This window comes from Aplidium turbinatum, chromosome 4 (assembly GCF_918807975.1).
Source record: "Aplidium turbinatum chromosome 4, kaAplTurb1.1, whole genome shotgun sequence".
Classification (NCBI taxonomy): Eukaryota; Metazoa; Chordata; class Ascidiacea; order Aplousobranchia; family Polyclinidae; genus Aplidium; species Aplidium turbinatum.
The window spans coordinates 41,913,013-41,934,165 of NC_137475.1; the positions used below are offsets into that span (position 1 = coordinate 41,913,013).

General features: G+C 35.4%; 1 protein-coding gene across 1 annotated transcript in view; it reads left to right on the forward strand.

Moving 5' to 3' along the window:
* Positions 1 to 2,313: 2,313 nt before the first annotated feature.
* The window catches only part of LOC145768761 (solute carrier family 23 member 2-like), a 28,995-nt gene continuing 10,155 nt past the window's right edge, over positions 2,314 to 21,153 (forward strand). The window contains exons 1-10 of the mRNA XM_082580347.1: positions 2,314 to 2,519; positions 2,982 to 3,148; positions 4,200 to 4,386; positions 5,946 to 6,127; positions 6,603 to 6,723; positions 7,685 to 7,821; positions 8,172 to 8,339; positions 8,845 to 8,965; positions 13,066 to 13,238; positions 14,493 to 14,674. Of these exons, the coding sequence (XP_082436473.1) occupies positions 2,397 to 2,519; positions 2,982 to 3,148; positions 4,200 to 4,386; positions 5,946 to 6,127; positions 6,603 to 6,723; positions 7,685 to 7,821; positions 8,172 to 8,339; positions 8,845 to 8,965; positions 13,066 to 13,238; positions 14,493 to 14,674 (1,561 nt within the window). The 5' untranslated portion in view covers positions 2,314 to 2,396. The remainder of the gene's footprint in view (positions 2,520 to 2,981; positions 3,149 to 4,199; positions 4,387 to 5,945; positions 6,128 to 6,602; positions 6,724 to 7,684; positions 7,822 to 8,171; positions 8,340 to 8,844; positions 8,966 to 13,065; positions 13,239 to 14,492; positions 14,675 to 21,153) is intronic.

The following is a 21,153-nucleotide window of genomic DNA, read 5'->3' on the forward strand; positions in this document are numbered from 1 at the left end:
ACATGCTCAGGAATTTTTCTGTTCTATAATAATAATTATTCTTATGACATATTTTCAAAACTAAATTTTTGTTTTGTTTGTTCTGTTTTGCTCTAGAATTGTTTCATAGTTTATTTTTCCCGGTTGTTTTCATAATTACATGCAATTAAATGGATAATGTTTTCGCTGCATTCAAATACAAGCCTGCATTTTTCAACTTCTTTTTGTTCAAGAAACGCATATAAATATAGCCAGGGTCTCTATCCACTTTTAGAATTCGGGGGGGGGGGGGGAGGTGATTTTTAGACAGTGGGCTAAAATCGTCTTAGTCATTCCAAACCGCTCCAATAAGTGGGAGGGTGATCACCCCCTCACTCCCCTTGAATACAGCCCATGAATATAGCTAATTTAAGGGGCCGATTCCAAATCTATCGTCCTTTTGTTTTATCACATCACGTTTTTGAGATGATAAACGTTACACGACGTGATATAGCGGTGAACGATACCAAGATATATTCTTCTTTTATTGTCGCACTTGGTTCCAAGCATTGACTGCCTCTTGTATGAAAAGTTTCCAAGATTCTCTGTTGTTTGTTTTGTGTATTAAGTGTATGTTGGTGTTAGTTTTGTCGGTTTGTTGGTTTAAGTAAGTTAATCTTTGTCTGCCTTGGGCACGCTTCCCTTCAATTTTGCCTGTGAGAGAGAGATGTTCTAACTTTCCTTTTCGCAGCACGTGTCCTAAAAATTGAAGTTGATTATCTTTGATATTTTTTAGTAGATTCTTTGTTTGTTTGACTTAATTTAAAACTTTTGGTTGCTTTTTCTGTCAGTCCAGGAAATCCTCTGCATTTTTCGGAATGCCCACATTTAAACCCATTTATTCTTTTATTAATTGATTTGGTGATTGTCCAGGTTTCTGAATTATATTTAAAAATTGAATAAATGTAACACTTCAATACTCTAAATCTGGTTACGAAAGATATGTACTTGTTGCATAATATTGATTTCATTTGCTGGAAAGAGGCTTTGGCTTGAGCAATATATAACATATATTAGCAATATAGCAACACACTGTGCATAAAAGTCGACTGGACAAAAATTCCGTTTGTACAGAATTTTGACAGACTCTAAGAGTGTGCGCTTAAGTAAAGCGTTGCAAGGGCTACTCTCCATCCAGGGGCTATCAGTGGGTGGAATATTGCACAGACAACAACATTTCAACAATCAGAAACTTCACTCTGTCAAACTCGGTAACCGGCCCTGCGTCAGTCACGGTTCAAAGCCTTTACAAGTCTGTAAAACTGCCAGGATGAAACGCTGTAAGAACCTTTCTCAGTCTGATGGTACAAATTCAATAAATTAATCTTGTAAAAGGTGCAGAAAAATTTAACCGGAAAGCGACTGGTAAGCTCACAGTGCTAAAAAAAAGGCTCCACACAAAAATAGAATTGGGACTCGCATTTTCGCAATGAAGCGTTTTGTTGTTATTGTCGTTTAGTAGTTCACTTGACTGTGTGGTATGGGTATATTATGCTGTATTATTATTATTATTATTTGTTCTTAGCTCCAGAAATGAATTTAATACTTGAAAAAGTAAGTGGAGCAATAAAAGGATAAAAAATATCAGTTACTATATTTTTTATATTAATTTTATTTAGTGTTTATTCCAATCATCTTAGGAGTACGGTAATTAAATTTTGTAACATGAAATTCAGTTGCGCCTACAGACAAGCTTTGGTAGGCCTACAGTACTCTTAATTACTGTCATCAATAAGTAGCATTCGCTCTATCATAAACTAATAACAAAGTCTAATTTTCAGAAATTGCAAGGAAGGCATTGTTTTTCTGGATCGTTCAAAATTAACGATCTATGTAGGCCTATGAGAATTGAGGAGCAGGGCTAGAACTTACAGGACTGCAGGCATGTATAGGATTGACTAGAGTAAAGCGGTTATCATTAACAAAAGCAATTAGCTGTACCGTTGAAAACTGCACAAGGACCAAGATGAGAATTTGACAAGTTTAGGCTATATGAAAGCTTGAAATTGAAACGGCGGAATTTTCTTAACCTGTAGAAAGGCTCTTTATCCCAACCCTATACCTCTTGTAAATAACCTGGGATACGCGTTTTTGTTTTTTATGTAATATTGAAGTATATTTTGTTATTTTTGTTAAATTCTCCCAAAAATGACATTCGAAACAAACTCTTTTGATTCGTAGGGATATATGTTTTCACAAACCTCGCAGGTTTTAAAAAAAAATTTAAGAGAACTTTTATGCTTAGGCTAATATTATTAACTTTTATTTCACTCGACTAATAGGGTAGTAGTTCATAAGTTACCTTTGCATTTTCTTGCTTTTAATTAAACAAGTAGCCTAAATGGTCCACAGATAATAAGTAGGCCTAAAGCAACAGAATGCCTTCAAATAAAATGGGACAAAAGCAAGAAAACACTTATTCCAGACTTCCAAAATACCGTTTGTTATATGGGCTGAACGATAAACCTCCCTGGTATCTTTGCCTGTTTTTGGGACTGCAGGTAACTGTATAGTATAGAACTTCTAATTTTGCACCTCTAGAGCTTTTATAAGCCGTTAAAGTCTCAAGGCAAAGAACTTGCTATTGCTGCTGTGAGATACTTGGCCTACTAACTTATCAGGATACTTCCTGACTGATTCCAAACCAAATACATCTTCGGTGCGATTTAGCAAAGGGAATTTCACATAAGGGACTGTTGTATTTGACTTAGCACAAGTCAGCCTATTACATAGACCTAAAGAATGTGTTTTGGTAGGCTATAGCTTATATTCAAGTTATAGAGATCTTGAATTACTCAATTGATATTGTAAGTCGACCACAAAATGAGTTATTTCGCGGCAGGCATCTGTTTAGGCCCCAACACGCTCTCTACCTAATTACACTTCTCAAACTTGCAATATAGGCTATAGCTTACTCTATGTCATTTTGAATGAAATGTAATTTAACGAATTGTTTTTTGCAGCACTTCTTTTTGTCATTCAGTGGAATCATTGGAGCTCCAACATTATTGGCTCCACGTTTGTGCTTAGTAAACGACCCGATCGGACAACAGGGCTTGGCCAATTTGATTTGCAGTGTCTTCTTTGTTTGTGGAATAACAACATTGTTACAAAGCTCTATTGGAACTAGGTTGGCTATGACAGTGGTATCTTTGTTACTTTTGCTCTAACAATATCTTACAAAAAGATTTGGCCAAGATGGTTATTGCTTATAAAACTGTAAAACATCTGTAGCCTAATAAGCAACTCCATATAGTGTAAAGCTCTCTAAAAAGAAAATCCTTTGTCGAAATAGATCAAGATTTATTGTTGGCAGATTTTATGCAAATGTGCCAAAAGTGAATATGCCATGTGCCGAGTGCATGTGCCAGAAGTTAACAAAGTAACAATTCAATCACATGATACGTTCTTCTGGTGTCAATGTTAGTTCAGTCCGCCACATTAGCTCAGTGATTAAACGCAGGGCTCAAGATCACGCGCGCTAGTTCGGCTCGCCGGGTGTGCGCTTGAGCAACGCATTTCAGAACTGCTCTCGGCACCTAGTGAATGGAATAATTCCCCGGCAACAACATTTCAACAATCGGAAACTTCACTCTGCCAATCTCGATAACCGGCCCTGTGTCAAAAGCAAAACTAACCAACTTAGCTGAACTATCACAAGATGTTAGTTTGTAACAGAAGAACGTATCGCGTTGTCCATCTAAATGCCTAATGCACAGCCTCATTCAATTTTTAAAGTAACAATTTTCCTTTGGCGGCCGATTACTGAAATTCAGTGAGAGCACCTGCACAATGCTCAAAACAACATGCTCATGAACGTATTTGCCAATCTGAATGCTCAACAATCGGATACAAGCGTGGATACGATCAGTTCAGCTGGCCATAGACCTAAGAACGGCGGTAGGCATTTCTCGCAAGAGTAGCGTAGCTTACTGTTCCACATCAGAGAAATCAAGGGCTATAGTCGTGGCGCCACTCTGCAATCGACGGTTTAGCTTTAAAAGTGTATTGCAAAAACCAGCAGCCTTACGACTGACGAACCATGGCTCTCACTACCCGCGGCTATGCAGCCCAAGATATAAATAGGATTAATAAAATAATACCAGGGCACGGTTGTTGTCATAGATTTACATACACTGTGACTAAACCAACGCCTTCATTATTGACTTAATTGTCTCCAGGCTTCCAATCCTGCAAGGTAGTTCCTTCGCTTTTCTTCTTCCAACTCTGTCTATATTAGCTCTTGATCAAAACCAGTGTCCAAACCCACTACCTTTCAATTCTTCTAATTCTACGGAGGTTTTTTACAATGATACTGATGGGAGCATCGTTGATGGGGAAGAGCTGTGGAAAAGAAGAATTAGAAGAGTAGGTTATTTCATCTTAAAAAAACACTTAATTTTGTGTAAGCCTAGATGTTTAAAAAATGTGCAACAGATTATGAGGTGGGATATCAACATCTATTCCATGATTTTCAATAACACAAAAAAAAATAATTTAAAACAAAGCCTTGTAACTTACTATTTAATATTATATATAACTTTAACACTTGGGCCATAAATCTGAAAAGTTCACTAAAAATGGCAGAATGCTTTTCTATTGAGCGCTTTATTGTAAGAAAAGTTTAAATATTCATCGACATTGCATACATAAGAAAAGTAATGCGGAATAAGCAAAGTGCTCTGTGTAATATTTGAAAAACTTCTAATTTATTTTCAGTTTGTTTGTTCTATTACAGCTTATTACAGCTTAAATTCACAGATATCATTGCACATGCGAGTTGATATTGATTCATTGTGGGATATTTATCCTTGGACAGAGAAAGCTTCTTCAAGAGCTGAATCGTGACAGTTTCGCATGCTTGTAGAAGTTTTAAACCACTGCGATGTAATCCCAGTCTCTGAAATTGACAGAGTGAAGTTTCCGATTGTTGAAGAGTTCTTGTCTGTGAATTAGTCCATTCACTGAGTGCCGATGAATGGAGAACAGCCCTAACAATGCGTTGCTCAGGCGCACACTCCGAAAGCCGAATCAGCGCCGCGTGATCATTTGATCATCATGATTGTGATCATTGTGATCATCGCGGCGTGATCATTGTGCACAGATACATGAACCCAACCACATGAGCTATCGAAATGGATATTGTTGTATATATTTCTATGCTTGATTTACAAGAAGTTATAATATACAGTATATACTTGTGCAATTTTGCAAATTTTGGGTTAGCTTTAAGAAAATATTGATTTATTTTACTTTTGAGTTGCAGTATCAAAAATAGCATTTGGATAGGTGACACGACATGACATAAACCCTGGCGACATTGTAAAACTACTTGAGAAACGTTTGTGATTTTAAGTGGAAAATTTTATAAAATATTGTGGTACATAGATTGTGATGCTGTATTGGCATTGCGGTTCCCTCTGCTTTGTTGTAATAAGCATAATGTCCAAAAACGTTTTAGAGTTGGACATCTTCAATTTCATTTACAGCTTAGCCTATTTATGCACTGCTTTTGTCTTTTAGTTTGTTTTGGTGGCACATAATTTAAACCTGGCGAAAAGAAGCTAGTCTGCCACCTGAAGTAGTGTACTGTTCTTCTGACTCTCTTCAGGAACTTGTCGTCATACTTACGACTACTTTATTCTGACTCAGTGGCGGATCCAAGAGGGGGGAATCGTCCCACCACTTTAAAATACAGAAAAGTAACTTTATTCACGGATCATTTAAAAGGTCGGATTAATGCAGACCTACAGTAGCCTGCATTGTGATTTGTTGGAATTATCATTCCTCTCCCTAAGGTTACTTTTTAAATCCGCTCCTGTGTTGACCACAAGTTCCTGTAAAGATTCAGATGAAGCGTGGGTTGTCCCCTGAATTCTCGATTCCTGATTCCCTCGCAATCTAATTGGATTTTTTTTTTAATCAAGGTTCAAGGCGCCATGGTGGTGGGATCACTCTTGGAAGTTTTCTTTGGGGTGACGGGAGCTGTTTCTTTTCTGCTTCGATTTATCGGACCTCTTACCATCGTCCCAACTATTGCACTTATTGGGCTTGATCTCTTCTCTGTTGCACCGTCATATGCTCAAACGCATTGGGGAATAGCGATCTTGTATGTTTTTTTGTGGTTTAATATTTGTCTTAAACAGCTAGAGCTCAGACAGGAAACGTTAAATTAAAGTAAAATACTGATTAGAGATGCAAGAGTATTTTACTTGCAATTCAGCTATTGCAATTGAAAAGTAAACGGTAAACATCCCCCGGTAACGCCCCTCAAATCAAATACTTTCATAAAAATTGACCCTATGTCGTACGTACTTTCCAGAACAATTTCGCTATTGCAAACATCCCACGAACAAGTATCTCCCTACCAAATAGTTCAATATTTTACCAAAGAAATATTTACCAGAGGGAATTTTTTACCGTAACGAATTTTATAGGTGGATTTTTCAGAGAGATATTATTACCAGTGTGTATATTTTCCTGGTTTGTATTTGCCGACACTCCAATGAAAATATTGGAAGTGATGTTTGGTTGCGTATGCTTTCTTGTGCAGCCCTATCTTCATACAATCAACTGTTTTCCAGCACTTCCATTATGCTGATCATCTCTTCTCAATACCTCAAGAACGTCAAAGTTCCTATTCCTTCTTACAGCAGAGAAAAAAAGTTCCATGTCAATCGATCACCGATTTTTGAGATGTTTCCAGTAAGTCGTTGCATTTTATAACAGATCGTAGTTTTCAAAATTTTAACTCAATGCACCATGACTTTGACTTCATAATTTACAGTTTTAGGTTTAAACTGAAAGTCTCAAACTCAAATTTCTCTGAGGGCCAAATGAATGCTTGTGGGATAACCCGAAGTCTGCAATACATTTTTGCATTGCGGAAAGTTAAGCCTGTCTCCTTGGCCCGTTTTGCCATTTTTAATTTTGCGAACGAGTCCTACAGTCCACGAATTTGCGATCCACACTCTCCTTCAACAGACAACTCGACTCCACAGCTTGACCTCCCCGACTTAAGCTGGTGAACCTTCTCTCGAATGCATCGCCACCCCAGTATCACATCTCACCCGCCATGCTGCTTCTAATCTAAAAGAACCTTGTTTCACAAGCTTGCGTGCTACCACACCAACTTCCCTTTAGAAGAAAATTTAAAGAATGCTTTATTTATCTACTTTAGGCTCATTAACTAAACTTCAAAGAAGCAAAATGCAATAAAGTTAATGTTGATTTCTTCAAACATGCCATTTTGTGTCTTGCGCAATGGAGCAATATTACACTGTCCCAACTCAATAAGCAACAGTATCAATTTGCATTTTAAACGTACTGTAGTCTCAGATGAAACAACTGGGAACTTGACATTGCTCACATAATTTTTTGATCGGCTCTTATAACAAGCGTTTGTTCCGTACTTTTTAATAAACCACGACGACTATATAACAGACTTTTATTATCCAGTGTAACTGAAAACAAAAGTTTGGTTCAATTACCCAAGTCCAGATCCACAAATAGCTAATGGTTGAAGTGACATATTAAAAAAAGTAGGCTACGTACTGCAGCAGATGCGTTCTGTGGAAAATTTTACTCACGTAGGCTACTTACAGTATTGGCCAGAGGCTCAGTTAGGTCTTGTACCGTACAAAAGTAACTGCAATTTATATTAAAGGTTCTTATTGCTCTTGTACTTGGATGGATTCTGACGTGGATTCTTACAGCGACAGATCAAATAACATCCGATCCAAGTGATCCTGCTCACGAAGCTCGGGCCGACCTGAGAACTTTCATCTTCTCAAGGAGTCCATGGTAGGCTGCGACAGAAACTATTGTTAGGTGAAAGCGTACATGAGCATAAAACTGAACACAATTAGAGGCATGTAAATTTTCTACGGTTGGTTTCTTAAATAGAGCAAAAACTGTTTTGCTTGTTTTAGAATTATTTTTCATTCACTAAGCTTAAGAACGTGTAAATGTTAAACAGTAGGTTAGGGTAAAAAAGTGTAGACCATGGTAGATCTATCTCTTTATTGCTTTTGAAATTACGGGTTAATAGCTCTATGCATTCAGAAAGCTTCCAACATAACGAAATAAAGACGTCACAATTGTCGTCTATTACAAAGAATGACAATTAATTTATTTAAGTCGGATGTTATTAGGTTCCGTGTACCCTATCCCTTTCAGTGGGGTGTACCAGAAGTATCTGCAGCCGGAGTTATTGGAATGTTTGCTGCTGTGGTTGCGAGTACAGTAGAGTCAATAGGGGATTACTACGCATGCGCAAAGCTTTCTGAAGCTCCTCCACCTCCTACACATGCAATGAGCAGGTATCTCATTATTATCAAAGCAACCAAACCTAAGGAGTGATAAAGTTTGTGCAAAGGGGAAATATAAACGAAAAGGGATCTCTGACCGCATTTACATACAAATACTCTGTTTTAAAGTTTGGCCTTGTGAGAGAACTAGTTTTATTGTTGACTTTCCCACACACGGTTTTCCCCTAACCCCCATCGAGGTGCTCTAATCTTTTCTTTATATATTTTTCTTTTTTCAATCCTCCGGTTTGGTGGCTTGGTGGGTGACATCCTCTCCCCTAAACGTGGAAATCGGGGGTCGATAGCTTGTAAGAAACATTGTTTTTCCTATTGTCGGTCCGCGAGGCTATTTTAATATTAAAACCGGTCGGTGATAGAAAAAAGGTTGGGGACCGCTGATGCAAGGTACCTACTCGAGTGAGCCTCTGCTAAAACTGTTTACTTTGTGTTGTGAACAAGGTGTAACTTATATGTGGTAGATGCTGCGCTAATAAAAATAAACATTGTTATTACTTAGAGGATTTCTCATTGAAGGAATTGGCTGCGTCTTAGGAGGCATAATAGGCTCAGGCACCGGTACAACATCTTTTAGCCAAAACATAGCTGCGATTGGAATCACCAGAGTTGCCAGCAGGAGGGTAGGTACAATCTGTCATACTGTAGTGCAAACAGGGATGGAGGAACCACGTGGGCCTCGTGGGCCTGGGCCCACCTACTTTATTTTCTGGGTGGGCCTGGCCCACCCACTTTTGAAGGCCAAATTTCTTTGAAACATGTAGTGAAAACGGCAAATTAGAGAAGGAGTTCTAAAAAAAGCTCTTCACTCATTTGATACACACTGTTTGATTACACAGGCCAACAAAAAAATTTTGGCACAAAAGGTGAGAGTCATTTTAGAGTATTTCAGGGCCCCTGATTCCAAAAATGCGCTTAGTTTTTTCGAATTTTCGAAACTACCAGGAATTGAATTTCGAACCAAGATTACGTTCTTCCGTAACAAGGATAAAATTTTAAGCAGCTACTTTACTGAAGAACACAACTTTGTATTCTGTAATTATATAAATGGTCTTCGTACCTTGATGGGTGTTGCTCAGCATAGTAAGCCTACCATAATAAAGAATTGCGTTTGTTCACCGATGGCTTTGTATTGCTTATTTGTCTAGTTCAGGGGTCACCAACCTTTTTTGCATGCGGGCCACTTTAGCACTAAGGAGAGCTGTGGCGGGCCACACTAATCAAATTTTAGGTAGGTTGACTCTTATACTAGAAAAGAGCGCATTACGTACCCAGTAGCCTATTAAGCGTTACATGTTGTTAATATTTATCTTAGAATACCGCAGCAACGAAATTAGTCGAACAACTCTACTGCCAGGCCAAGTTCCTTTAACTACACTTTTGACTTCTTTAACAATGCCTGATAAACGAGGCCACTTGTTTTGCGCACTTATAGCGAGGCGAGCGGTTTCATCAGAATATTCATCGCCAAGCCAAGCAAGAGTGGTGTCGTCACTTCGCTTCACAAAAGATATCTTGCAATTAACAGTTTCAGTAAATAAGGAAATGTTTGGCACATCGCAATACAGGCAACAATAGTGACCTGTAAACATATCGGCAAAAAATAGGCTCCAACAACAGGGAGAAAGAAACCAGGCACCATGAAACAAACGCTTGTGGAAATCACCGAAAAAACGTTTCTATCGTAACTCATAACCGTGTTGCCTCTAAAAAGCAATGACTTGGTATTCATCTTTTTTGAGAGAGCCTATTAAACCATCTTTCCTTGATTATATTGGACAACTGTCACTTGCGGTTCTTATCAGCATGGCAAGAATTGTCGATTAACAACATTTTGCAATACTAAGCTAGCCTGAATATTTTCATAATACAACCAGCAAAAATCTTTAAATTAATATATATAATATTTTGCCAATTTATTGCAAATTGAGTTGGCACACCGACCTATTTTGCCAACAAAAACTTGCATAAAGGGAACACTGCTCGTGAAACACAATAACTGTGAAATGCACACTAGTCTTTACATGACATTTACAAACTTAAAATAAGCAACCCTATGCTCACAGACAACTTCGAAATTCGAAAACAGACGTTTTAATCAACCAGTGGGACAGTGTGGTTGGACATCGCATTGGAATAACTTTAAGCGACCCCCACCTAGAACTACAATCTGATTGGTCGCTCGGTGGAATCGTATGCAAAGCGAAAATATGCTTCCCGGAAAGTATTTTTTGCCTTCATGCTCTGTAATTCCTCAAGAAAAGTATTTTTGGTTATGCTTGTACGCTGATATAGCTTCCGCGGGCCGCACATAACAGCGTGGCGGGCCGCATGCGGCTCGCGGGCCGCCAGTTGGTGATCCCTGGTCTAGTTTGTTATGCAAAACAATGTACGTATTTTATTTGTACTTAGTAGCTTAGTTAGTAAGTCTGATATTGTTGAAGTCAACAAATATATTAACGCAAAGCACAAGTTATATATTCTACATCTTGTATCCTAATGCTTGCTTCACGTCGTATTTTGATTGTTACTAGGCCAGTAAACGTTAAATAGCCGTTTGTTTGAGTTGTAATCAACGTGTTATCTTTGATAGCTCAATGATGAAATCTAATCTTCAAACTTTTCTGTTGAGCCCACTGTTGATGGGCAGCACGTGTGGGTGTGGTTGCGTGTGATTGGTGGAGTAATCTATAAATCAATCTAATTGTTCTCCAAGGTTAAAACAATGATATCATTACATATTATGCAGTGCATGCACGTAGGCCTACTGTATAATGTTGCAGATCATTTCTCCCAGGTTGGTATTATAGCCTAACTGTGTGTGTACATTGCCTTTTTATTTGTGTGCACATTGCCATATTTTGTACAGCGCTGTAGAGCAATTTGACAATTTTGTAATTTGTTTGGCCAAATCGGGCCCAAAAACGGAAATTTTTCGTTGGTTGGCACAAAAGGCAATCAAGAAAACACAATGTATAAGCGATTTAAAGTGTTAGGAATGCAGCAATGCAATGGGGGGTCTGGGGGGCGAAGCCCCCCAGAAGTTTGATTAACTTTGACTGCAACGCCTTTGGGCCCACCTACTTTTAAAATGGTTCCTCCATCCCTGAGTGCAAATAAGTAACCTTTATCTGTAGGGTAGGTCTCTTTGGCACTTTTTCAAACGTTGGTTGGTTTTGAATCTATACCCTCGGACTGACAAAGCTTTGATAGGGGATTCCTGGTTGAACCATAGAGAAATAGAAAAATTAGAAATTATAACCATAGAGAAATTTCTCTGTGGTTCAACAAAGCAAACTCTCTACCAAAGCTTTATTATTCCTGGTTGTTTCGCATACTTATAGAGACTCTTGACGCAGGGCCGGTTACCGAGATTGGCAGAGTGAGGGAATTTTTCCAATTGTGGAAATGTTGTTGCCGGGGAATTATTCCATTCACTAGGTGCCGCTAAATGGAGAGCAGTCCTGAAATGCGTTGCTCAAGCGCACACCTCGAGAGTCGAACTTGCGCCGCGTGATCTTGAGCCGGGCGCGTAACCACTGAGCTAACAGGGCGGACTTAAATTCGTGTTAGGAGCCTTAAACATAAAATATATAAATGTGCTTGCTTTTGAAATCAGAAAGTTTGTGCTCTTTTCAGTATTTTTATGTCTGTTATTTTCGTGGTTGCTGTAGAATGTAGACAAAACTGTTTCACATGTGTTTTTAAATCTTGAATTTTTTTTTGCTTTGACGCAAAACTTCCTTGCTTCTATTTCTACCCAGACACCTAATCAGCCAACTAACGTCTGAAGACGTTGAATCAATGTAAAAAACGGTTGGTTTGCTGTCTGGGTGCAGTCATACATGTTTTAGTGAAATCCATAGCCATTTATATATACAGGCCTTCACAGTGTGCGAACTGGAGGCTTGACTGAAGGCCGATGTAATCTTGATTTTAAAATCTAAGCTAAATTTACTTTATATCTTTTCAGAACGATAGTTTTGGAAATTTAAATTGCCAAAGTGTGATCACTGAATCCCAAAACACTACGTCTACAAAGTTTTTAATATTACGGTACGTTCGAAAAATGACAAGTTTTTTTCCCATTTACCAGTGTTGCCAGACATTTTTTTGGGGGATTTCTAGCACAAGTGCCAAAATTCTCTCCGTCATTTGAATGATAACAATAACACAAAAGAAACTCAAAATATACACAAAGACTATATTTATTATTTAATACTCAAACTATGAACTTATACCAGCGATTTTGGCGACTGACAGATCGGCCTTCAGTCAAATTTTAAGCTGCACGTTGTCATGGCCTGTGTATAAAGATCGCCAAGGTAAAATCCTATACAGAGTTTTTTTGGTTTCAGTTCAAACCGAAAGCGATTTGCTTAGTTGTCAACCCAATACGAAAACAAAACGCACAAAATGTTCCACATCGATGGCCTTACATCTTACGTCTTGGAGAATTGCCAAATAATCTGACTTGCAAATATTCGAAAATAGGCCATCCTACAACTTTTTTTCATTTTCAAATTTTCTTTGTCGTAATTTGGTTTAAAATTATTTTCTTATGAAGTTATTTGTTTCATTTCCCAAAGCTTTTCATGGATTAAATTTTATTTCGTTTGATTCAACTAAAAATCCTTTCAATTCACATCCTGAGTTCCTGAATTTATTGGGAGCGTAAAAACACGTTTTATAATCAATCGATTTTGTTTTTCATTTTTTTTAGGTTTTGCAAACGGTTGGGGTTGTGTTTATCATTTTTGGGTGTTTTGGGAAGCTTGGGGGATTGTTTGTCACTGTTCCCATTCCGGTAATGGGTGGAGTGTTCATGGTCATGTTTGGACTGGTGGCAGCCATTGGACTAAGCAATCTCCAATACGTAGACATGAACTCTCCAAGGTAAGAAAAGAATTTTATCAACTTTAAACTAAGAAAACGCACTTTCAGGACTGCTCTCCATTCAGGGGCATCTAGTGAATGGAATAATTCCCCGGCAACAACACTTCAACAATCGGAAAACTTCATTCTGTCAATCTCGGTAACCGGCCCTGCGTCAAGAGCCTCTACAAGTATACGAAACTACCAGGAATAACCAATCAAGGCTTTGTCAGTCCGAGGATAAAGATTGAAACAAGATTGTGATATAATAAACATTATAATACAAACTATCCGAAGTTCAACAAGATTGAAAACATTTTAACGACTACCGTTAGGTTACCCAAGGCTGCCTAAAGTCTAAAGATAATGTCAGTCAAACCCTAGCAGTAGCGATAATCAAAATCTGCAAAATGTAACATATCAGGCCGCATCTCTGGCAGGCCATTGTTCACGAAATTATGGCGAAGCTATCCGTTTCCGTATTGTGGCATAGATTGTAGCGCAATCGTGACGTCATCATTGCGATGCACTGTCACGCTTGAGCGACAATCTCTCGTCATTCTTTCTCTATTTTTACTGACTTGTGTTTTCCAAACGTGTTTCGTCTTTCTGTTACGATGTGTGAATCTAACGGACGGACGTAATAAGAGTGTGAAGTGACTATTCCACATCACAATTGAACCCGTCTCTTGTTAACAATATACCATCAATCTTCACTCAACACATGTGGAACTTGAGTCGAAAGTTAGGACGAAGACAGGTTGGATAGCAATTCATACATAGCTGTTATCAAAAAGAAAGAACAGCCATGGGTTACCCTAATGTGTACCACGCAGGTTTTTCGAACTGTAAATCAAAATTAACTTTTTTGCCGTTTTTGTGGTAAAACTTCTTTCCTTCATTTCTAATTTTTACTACCAGTTAGAAGATTCCATAAATTGCACAGCAAGGATAATGTTGATAACATTACTGTTTTGTCTCGCTTATAAGTACAAGTAGAATAGACTAAAGCATTAAACTAAGCATTTGTTTCAAGGACGACACACAGTAGCCTCTATCGTTGGTAATGTGGTCTGTGGTTTTTTGCTGTTTTGTGTACATCTAATTTAAGTCAGTTTTTTTAAGTAAAAATAAAATACTATCACAACAATGAAGTAATGTCAATTACTTTTGTCAAAAAATCTTTTTAAGATCACTTTTGAAAGCAATTCAACTGATGTTTAACCGCCTACCTAGCAACTTATTTTTACAACAATTATTTATATAAATCGTCAGAAACATCTTCGTCGTGGGATTTTCCCTGTTTACTGGTTTATCGGTAGCGAATTGGATGAAAGCAAATTCAAATCTCATACGAACAGGGATCACTCAAATCGATCAAATTATAATTGTGCTACTTCAAAGTTCAATGCTCCTAGGAGGAACCATTGCTTTGTTTCTTGACAACACATTGCCAGGTAAGCTATGGATAGTTTGCTTATGCAGTATATGCGTACAGGATGGATGAGTAGTGGGAGAGGATTGCCAGAACCCCCAAACAGTTTCCGGTGGCGCTATTTTTCGCTGGCGCTAGAGAGCAGGATATTACGTATTTCCGGTCGGTTTCCGGTTTGATCAAAATTTTATAGGGGATTTTTTAAGGGGAATTTTTTTATGAATAATTATACAGTTTAAACTTGACATTTGAATTAACATATAAATTTAATTTCAAGATAATAATAACTTAAATTTATAATATTATGATAATGTTTAGTTTAAAGTACCTTATCAATACTTAATTAATTCTGCTTGTGATTTAATGTGACTTATTCTTAGCTTAGTTGTTGGTTTGTAGTTCAAACACACGTTTTAATTTTCTCACATTAAAACAATCTTTTTTTTTTCATATAAACATAAGTCTTAAATGTTCCTAAAGTATATTGGAAAATCATAAAGGTTTAATATGCTATATCAACCTATACTGTACATATTAACATTTTCTTGCTGTGGATGTACGAACTCAGCCTGCTTCCTGTTTAATGATATGTTCAGAAAAGCCTAGCAACCAGCTGGTGCAATGCACTCTTAGCCAGTTAACATTATCCAGTTTTTCTTGTGTTGTTAGATTATCAGAGTATGTTAGTAAAGTTTAGATGTAATAATTTGTACTGAAATATGTTAGCAAAGTTTAATATTGAGTTGGATATGGAATAATTAAAGCTGAAACATAGCCCCAAGTTGATTTCAATTAGATGTTAAATCTGCTTGTAACCTTTTACAGAGCTTAATTACATTTTTTTTTTAAAAGCAAGGAAACAACCTATGTTTGCGGTTATTTAACGTTACAGGATACCTTTGTGTCATCGCTTCTGTTTCATGATGCTGCACATTGAATGCTTTAATCGCGTAATCGTTTGAATCTTGTAGGTGTTCATAATTGTCTACAATACAAGTCCTAAATATACCAAAATGTACTTGAAGGTCATAAAGGTTTATTAACGTTATTTATGCTTCTTGCTCAACCAACATAAAAATATCAATCTCACAAAATATTAACTAATGTAGTGTTGTTGATTTAAACTGCAGATCTTTTGATTTTAGGCATATAAAGCATGACGATTTAAATAACATATGTCAACGTATGTTTGTTTTTCTTCTCGTACAATATGTCGTGCGGGCTGATCGCGTGTAAGTTAGCAAACTGTCTGTATGTATATGCTTTGTATATGTTCTGTATGTGTCTGTATGTTTTGTTAATATGTAGGATTTAATTAAGTTTATTTTATTAAAGTTTTGTTAATTTTTGTCGGTTTGGGTGTAGCCATGTTTTTTCGTAAAGCTGTTTGCTTGCAGGAATAGAGTTTTCACTATTGATTCTGGTGGATAGGTCTATTGGCTCGATTCCAGATCTTTCCAAATGCTGGGTTTTGTTCTAGGTGAATCTGTTATTTCGGTAAATCAATGAGGTTGCACTGTTTTTTGGCTTGTATGGATTAGTTAATTTCGTTATACTTTGATTCTTTTAATCAGTGGCTTGCTTTTAGTTTATTGTAAAGTAAATGGTCAAAGGGGTGCTTAGTCGCTTATTAGTTAGTTATATATATTATAATCTATGTCTTGTTCAAAAGCTTAATAATAATGCATTTTGGCATCTCCATTTTGGTTAATCTTCGTTTCGGTTTATGTTGGTTTTGGTAAACCTTTATTTCTTTAGGTCTACGTTTCGCTAAAACAGTGGTTTTAGGTTATCATTGATAGTAATTTTGATAAATGTAACTAATCTGGAAATTATTTTTGTTGATATAGTATCGTTTAAAGATTGTAAGAATAATGGCTTGGTTAAAACAATATAACTTTAGGTTTATCATGCAGGAATAAATTTTACATTTTTATTTTAGATGATGCTAATACCAGCTAAACAATCAACATTTCTTTTATACAATGAGAACACCCAAATGAACAGCTATAGAACAAATTGTTGCAACATATACTTCTACAATCGGAGGACTGAAAAAAAATTAACAAACCTAGCACACTCTACATCACAAATTTATAAGACAAGCATGAAAAAATACAAACCTGCAGAATGAGAGCTCAAATTTTGCAACACGTAATGACACCTGCTGATAAAAACACACAAACAAACCTCCAAACACAGATGTCAACGTTACAAATTATGCAACAGAAACTTGTGATATTTTGTTGTAGTTTCTTAAGCTTGTAAAAATAAAATTTCAATTTGTTGAAAATATTTTTTAAGTTTGTAAAAGAAAACTTAAGTTTGTGACTTAACATAATTTTTCATGTGTATGTTTTCAGAGGTAAACTTTCAGATTACAATTTGTTAAAACTATTTTTTTATGTTCAGTTTGTAAGTTATGGAACTTATAAGTTTGTAGTTTGTTAAAACTATTCTTTAAGTTGTAAATTATGGAACTTAAACGTTTGTTAAAACTAATTTTCAGTTGTAAATTATGGAACATAAAGTTTGCACCTCGTTAGTTAATGTTTTTTTTTTTTTGATTTATCAATCATACAAACTGAAAGTTTGTAGTTTGTTAAAAATATTTTTGGTTGTTGGTTTGTGCAATTAAAAGTTTGTAGTTTGTTAAAAGTATTTTTCAGTTTAATAAAAGTTATGTTTGTGATAAATCTTTCGTGTGTATGTTGTTAGAATAAAACTTTTTAGTTTTCGATTTGTCAAAACTACTTTTTAGTTTGTAAAACAAAACTTAACTATTTTTTTTTTTTATTTAAAATAATTTTTCGTATGTATGTTATTAGAATAAAACTTTCTGATTTATTAAAATTATTTTTTCAGTTTTGTAAGTTGCAGAACTAACATTTTTAATTTCTTAAAAAAATTTTTTTCGTGCTAATGTTTTAAAAAGTTTTAGTTTACAGTTTGTTGAAATAATTTTGTTTTTAGTTTTAAATTATGGAACTTAAAAGTTTGTAGTTTGTTAAAAGTATTTTTTTTTTTAGTTTTTTGGTTTTTGCAATGAAAACTTTATGATTTATTAAAATTATTTTTTTCAGTTTTGTAAGTTACAGAACTAACATTTTCAATTTCTTATAATTTTTATCGTGTCAATGTTTTTAGAGCAAAAACTTTTAGTTTACAGTTTGTTGAAATAATTTTTTATTTTTCTCAAGTATAATAAATCTGCTTATTTATTCTTTTTTTTTAAAGATGAGGTATTTCCAGCAACCATAAGCTTACTTTCAGCAACCTTAAGCGTATTTCCAGCAACTTAAAGCCCACTTATGATTTGCAAACTCTTATATTATTTTTATAATCTTTATCTAATAATCATAAAACACTTTGGATGTGTCACATGAGACTTTTAAATGACAACACTGTTTACTTAGGGTTTCACCTCCATTCGGTTCTGAAGGTTTTATTTGGATCCATGATCGATCCCACGCTTACATTTGTAAAAAGGTTTAGTATCTTGTTTATACTATGGTCACAAGTATTTTTTTTCACATTTTCAACCCCTGTTATTTTTGTTAAACACACGCATGGTTTTCTTTGTAGATGCTAAAAATTTTATACTGGTAGTTTTATGAAGCATATTACTTAAAGTGATTTATATTGTCTACCTGCTACAACTGAAATTTAATTTCACATTCATTCTTAGCGATTTAGAGATCACTTATGTATATTCTTCCTATTCCATAAGTACAATTCATCTCTAAAGATAATGATTACCTATAACTTACTGTTTTGAAGTAACAACACAATATTTTTTTGAATCGTGGTAAATTGTATTGCATAAATCAGTTTTAATGCTGTTTTATTAAAAAGCGTATTATTGGTAGGCTACATATGCGTTGCATTTTGCAAACTCCAGAACCACTGTACAAGATTGTTTAAGAAACAGAGGAAGTCACGAAGTTGCATTGTTTTGATGAAATGCTTTGACGGGTAAAAATTTTGTAGTATTGACGTAAATTTACCATTCAAGGGTTGATAGTTGATAAGTTTATAACACAAAATTCACTTTATTTATAGCTTAAGATTCACTTTAGTTTCCTTGTTGACTTGCATAAGTAACTAATCAATGTTGTTTTATGAACTTTCATAACAGGTTGCTGTTTCGTTAGGGTTCTTCAGTTTTATATAGCTCAGTGCTTAAACTGTTTTGTAATTATATCTAACCTAATATGTAACCTCTAACAGATATACTAAACTGTTTTATCACATTGAAAGATGTTTTCTAGTAACCCATTGTTTTGCACGTTCTGTATGCCTCTAACTTTATGTAATGATTTTTCCACATCTACTTATAACCTAATTTCAGTGAGGTAGGGTATGTTTAAACCAACAACTTTCTATGAGTATTAATCCACAACTAAATTTTTTCACTTCAACTCATTGCTGAGTGAAAGCACACAAGCAGGTCTTGGAAACGAAAACTATTTTATACCTGTCCTGATACATTGTCTTGTATTGCATCCAAACTACAAAATTTATGTGTTACACTGATTGATTTGTATAAAAACGAACCCATATTTCCTTAAGTCCTATCAAATTCGCCTAACGAAGTGTATCATACAACTTAATCACTTCCCTTAATTGGATGACACCCTCTAAACTGCTAACACCTCCGGTTTGAATAGCTTAGGCTCCTGCTATAGCACATAATTTAATGATCACGAGTTTTCACAGTCGAAGTATGGCTTAAACGTCTTTGTGATATCATAGTCAAAACATTTTTAAATAACATTGCAAGAAACTGTTTTATGTTGTTTAAAACAGACCTTAGGTGGGTCATGCGTGCTGAGTACTAAGTTAAGGTGTTGATCTTAAGAACCAAATGAATGAACTAGCGTCCGCATGGGGTCGAATCCCACATATAGTATTTTGATTTTGGGTTATTTTTTAACGCATAATTCGATTTATTTTGTTTCTTAACATCACTTCAGTTGCTTGTACACACACGGTTGTATTTTTTCTCGGTCATAACAAGATTCCTTTTTTACATAAAAACATAGAAATCTAAAAATTTCCAATGAGTCACCTTTTGTTTGCTTAGATTTCAACATAAATAGATGAAAAATCTCTTTGCCTTTGATCTATTTTACTACTTTCTGACAAACAATCAGGTTTTGGCAACACTTTTGCAACAACTTATTAGGTTTTTACGTGTGTTCTAGCTACAATCTACTTATCATGAGTTTACTTATAATAAAAATGGCTCATAAATAAAGAAACTCAACTTAGAATGGTGTAACCTTCGTGATTTGCGATAAGTTTGTGCCTACAAAATGTCAATTTTGAAACTAAACCAATGTTAAACAAATATTACGATAACATTTTACTTGTTTGTATACAGAAATACCAAAAGTATTAATTATTTCCAACCATATAACGCCATCCATTCGTTTAGAATCGACATAACCCTTTTTTTTAAACAAGTCTGAACACGATTTATATGAAATTAGCAGTTTATTTTAAATCGATCACAATATCGTTTCAAATTGATTTTGTGGCAATTAAGGTTTTATTTTAGTTTTTGGTAAATGTTTATTTATTTACATGATGTAAGGTACGATTTTTTTTTTTTCATTTCACTGTGTTATTGCTTGGTAAATTTTTGTTAATATCTCAGCCTTTTGTGCAACTTTAAGTGTTTTGTATGATCTAAACAAAAATCAAGCAATATGATACATTTCATGGTAACTTTTGAACAGGTCTAAACCGGTTTTGATGAAAATATGCTTGAAAACACATGATGATGCTTTATTAAATGACCCACGTATATCAACCACGAACCAAACCAGTTGCAATAATTTTGTTTCACAACATCAAAAAACTTTGTGTTCGTAGATTTTAATAATTGTTTGGTCTGTAATCGACTTTACCGGTTTGTTTACCACCAACTTATGTTTAAACATAAGAAAGTTACTTGAACACTCTACTTGTTACATGGTACCATAGCATTTACGCGTGATGATTACTTTTAACAACTGCAAACCAATAACACCAATTTATTCTACAGACCCATTAAGTAAAGATTTGTTTATCATTATCCGGAACTATTTCTATTGTCTTTTCACCATTTACCATCGAATCAGTTCCTCAGACTTTCTTTTGTCGTATGTTGTGTAATGTTTAATTCTTAAAAATATGTTATTTGAACAATTTTCCGCTTTTATGCTTATCCTCATCTCAAACAGATTGCTTGTGAGGACCGTATATTTTAATTGTTTCCATATTTTAGTAAAAATTTCCATGTTTCATTTAACTCTTTTATCTTGTTCCTACATCTAAATTTATTGTTTGGTTCCTTTTGAACTGTCTTTTGGTCACATGTTCCTGGTGTTTCATCTTTATTACCTTATCTCACTTGGAATACACTGGTTTGTGGTTAGTCTATATAATACTAACGTATACACTTTGTACTAGCTTTTACTTCCAAACAGTAGATTCATCCTCTTTATCTTCACT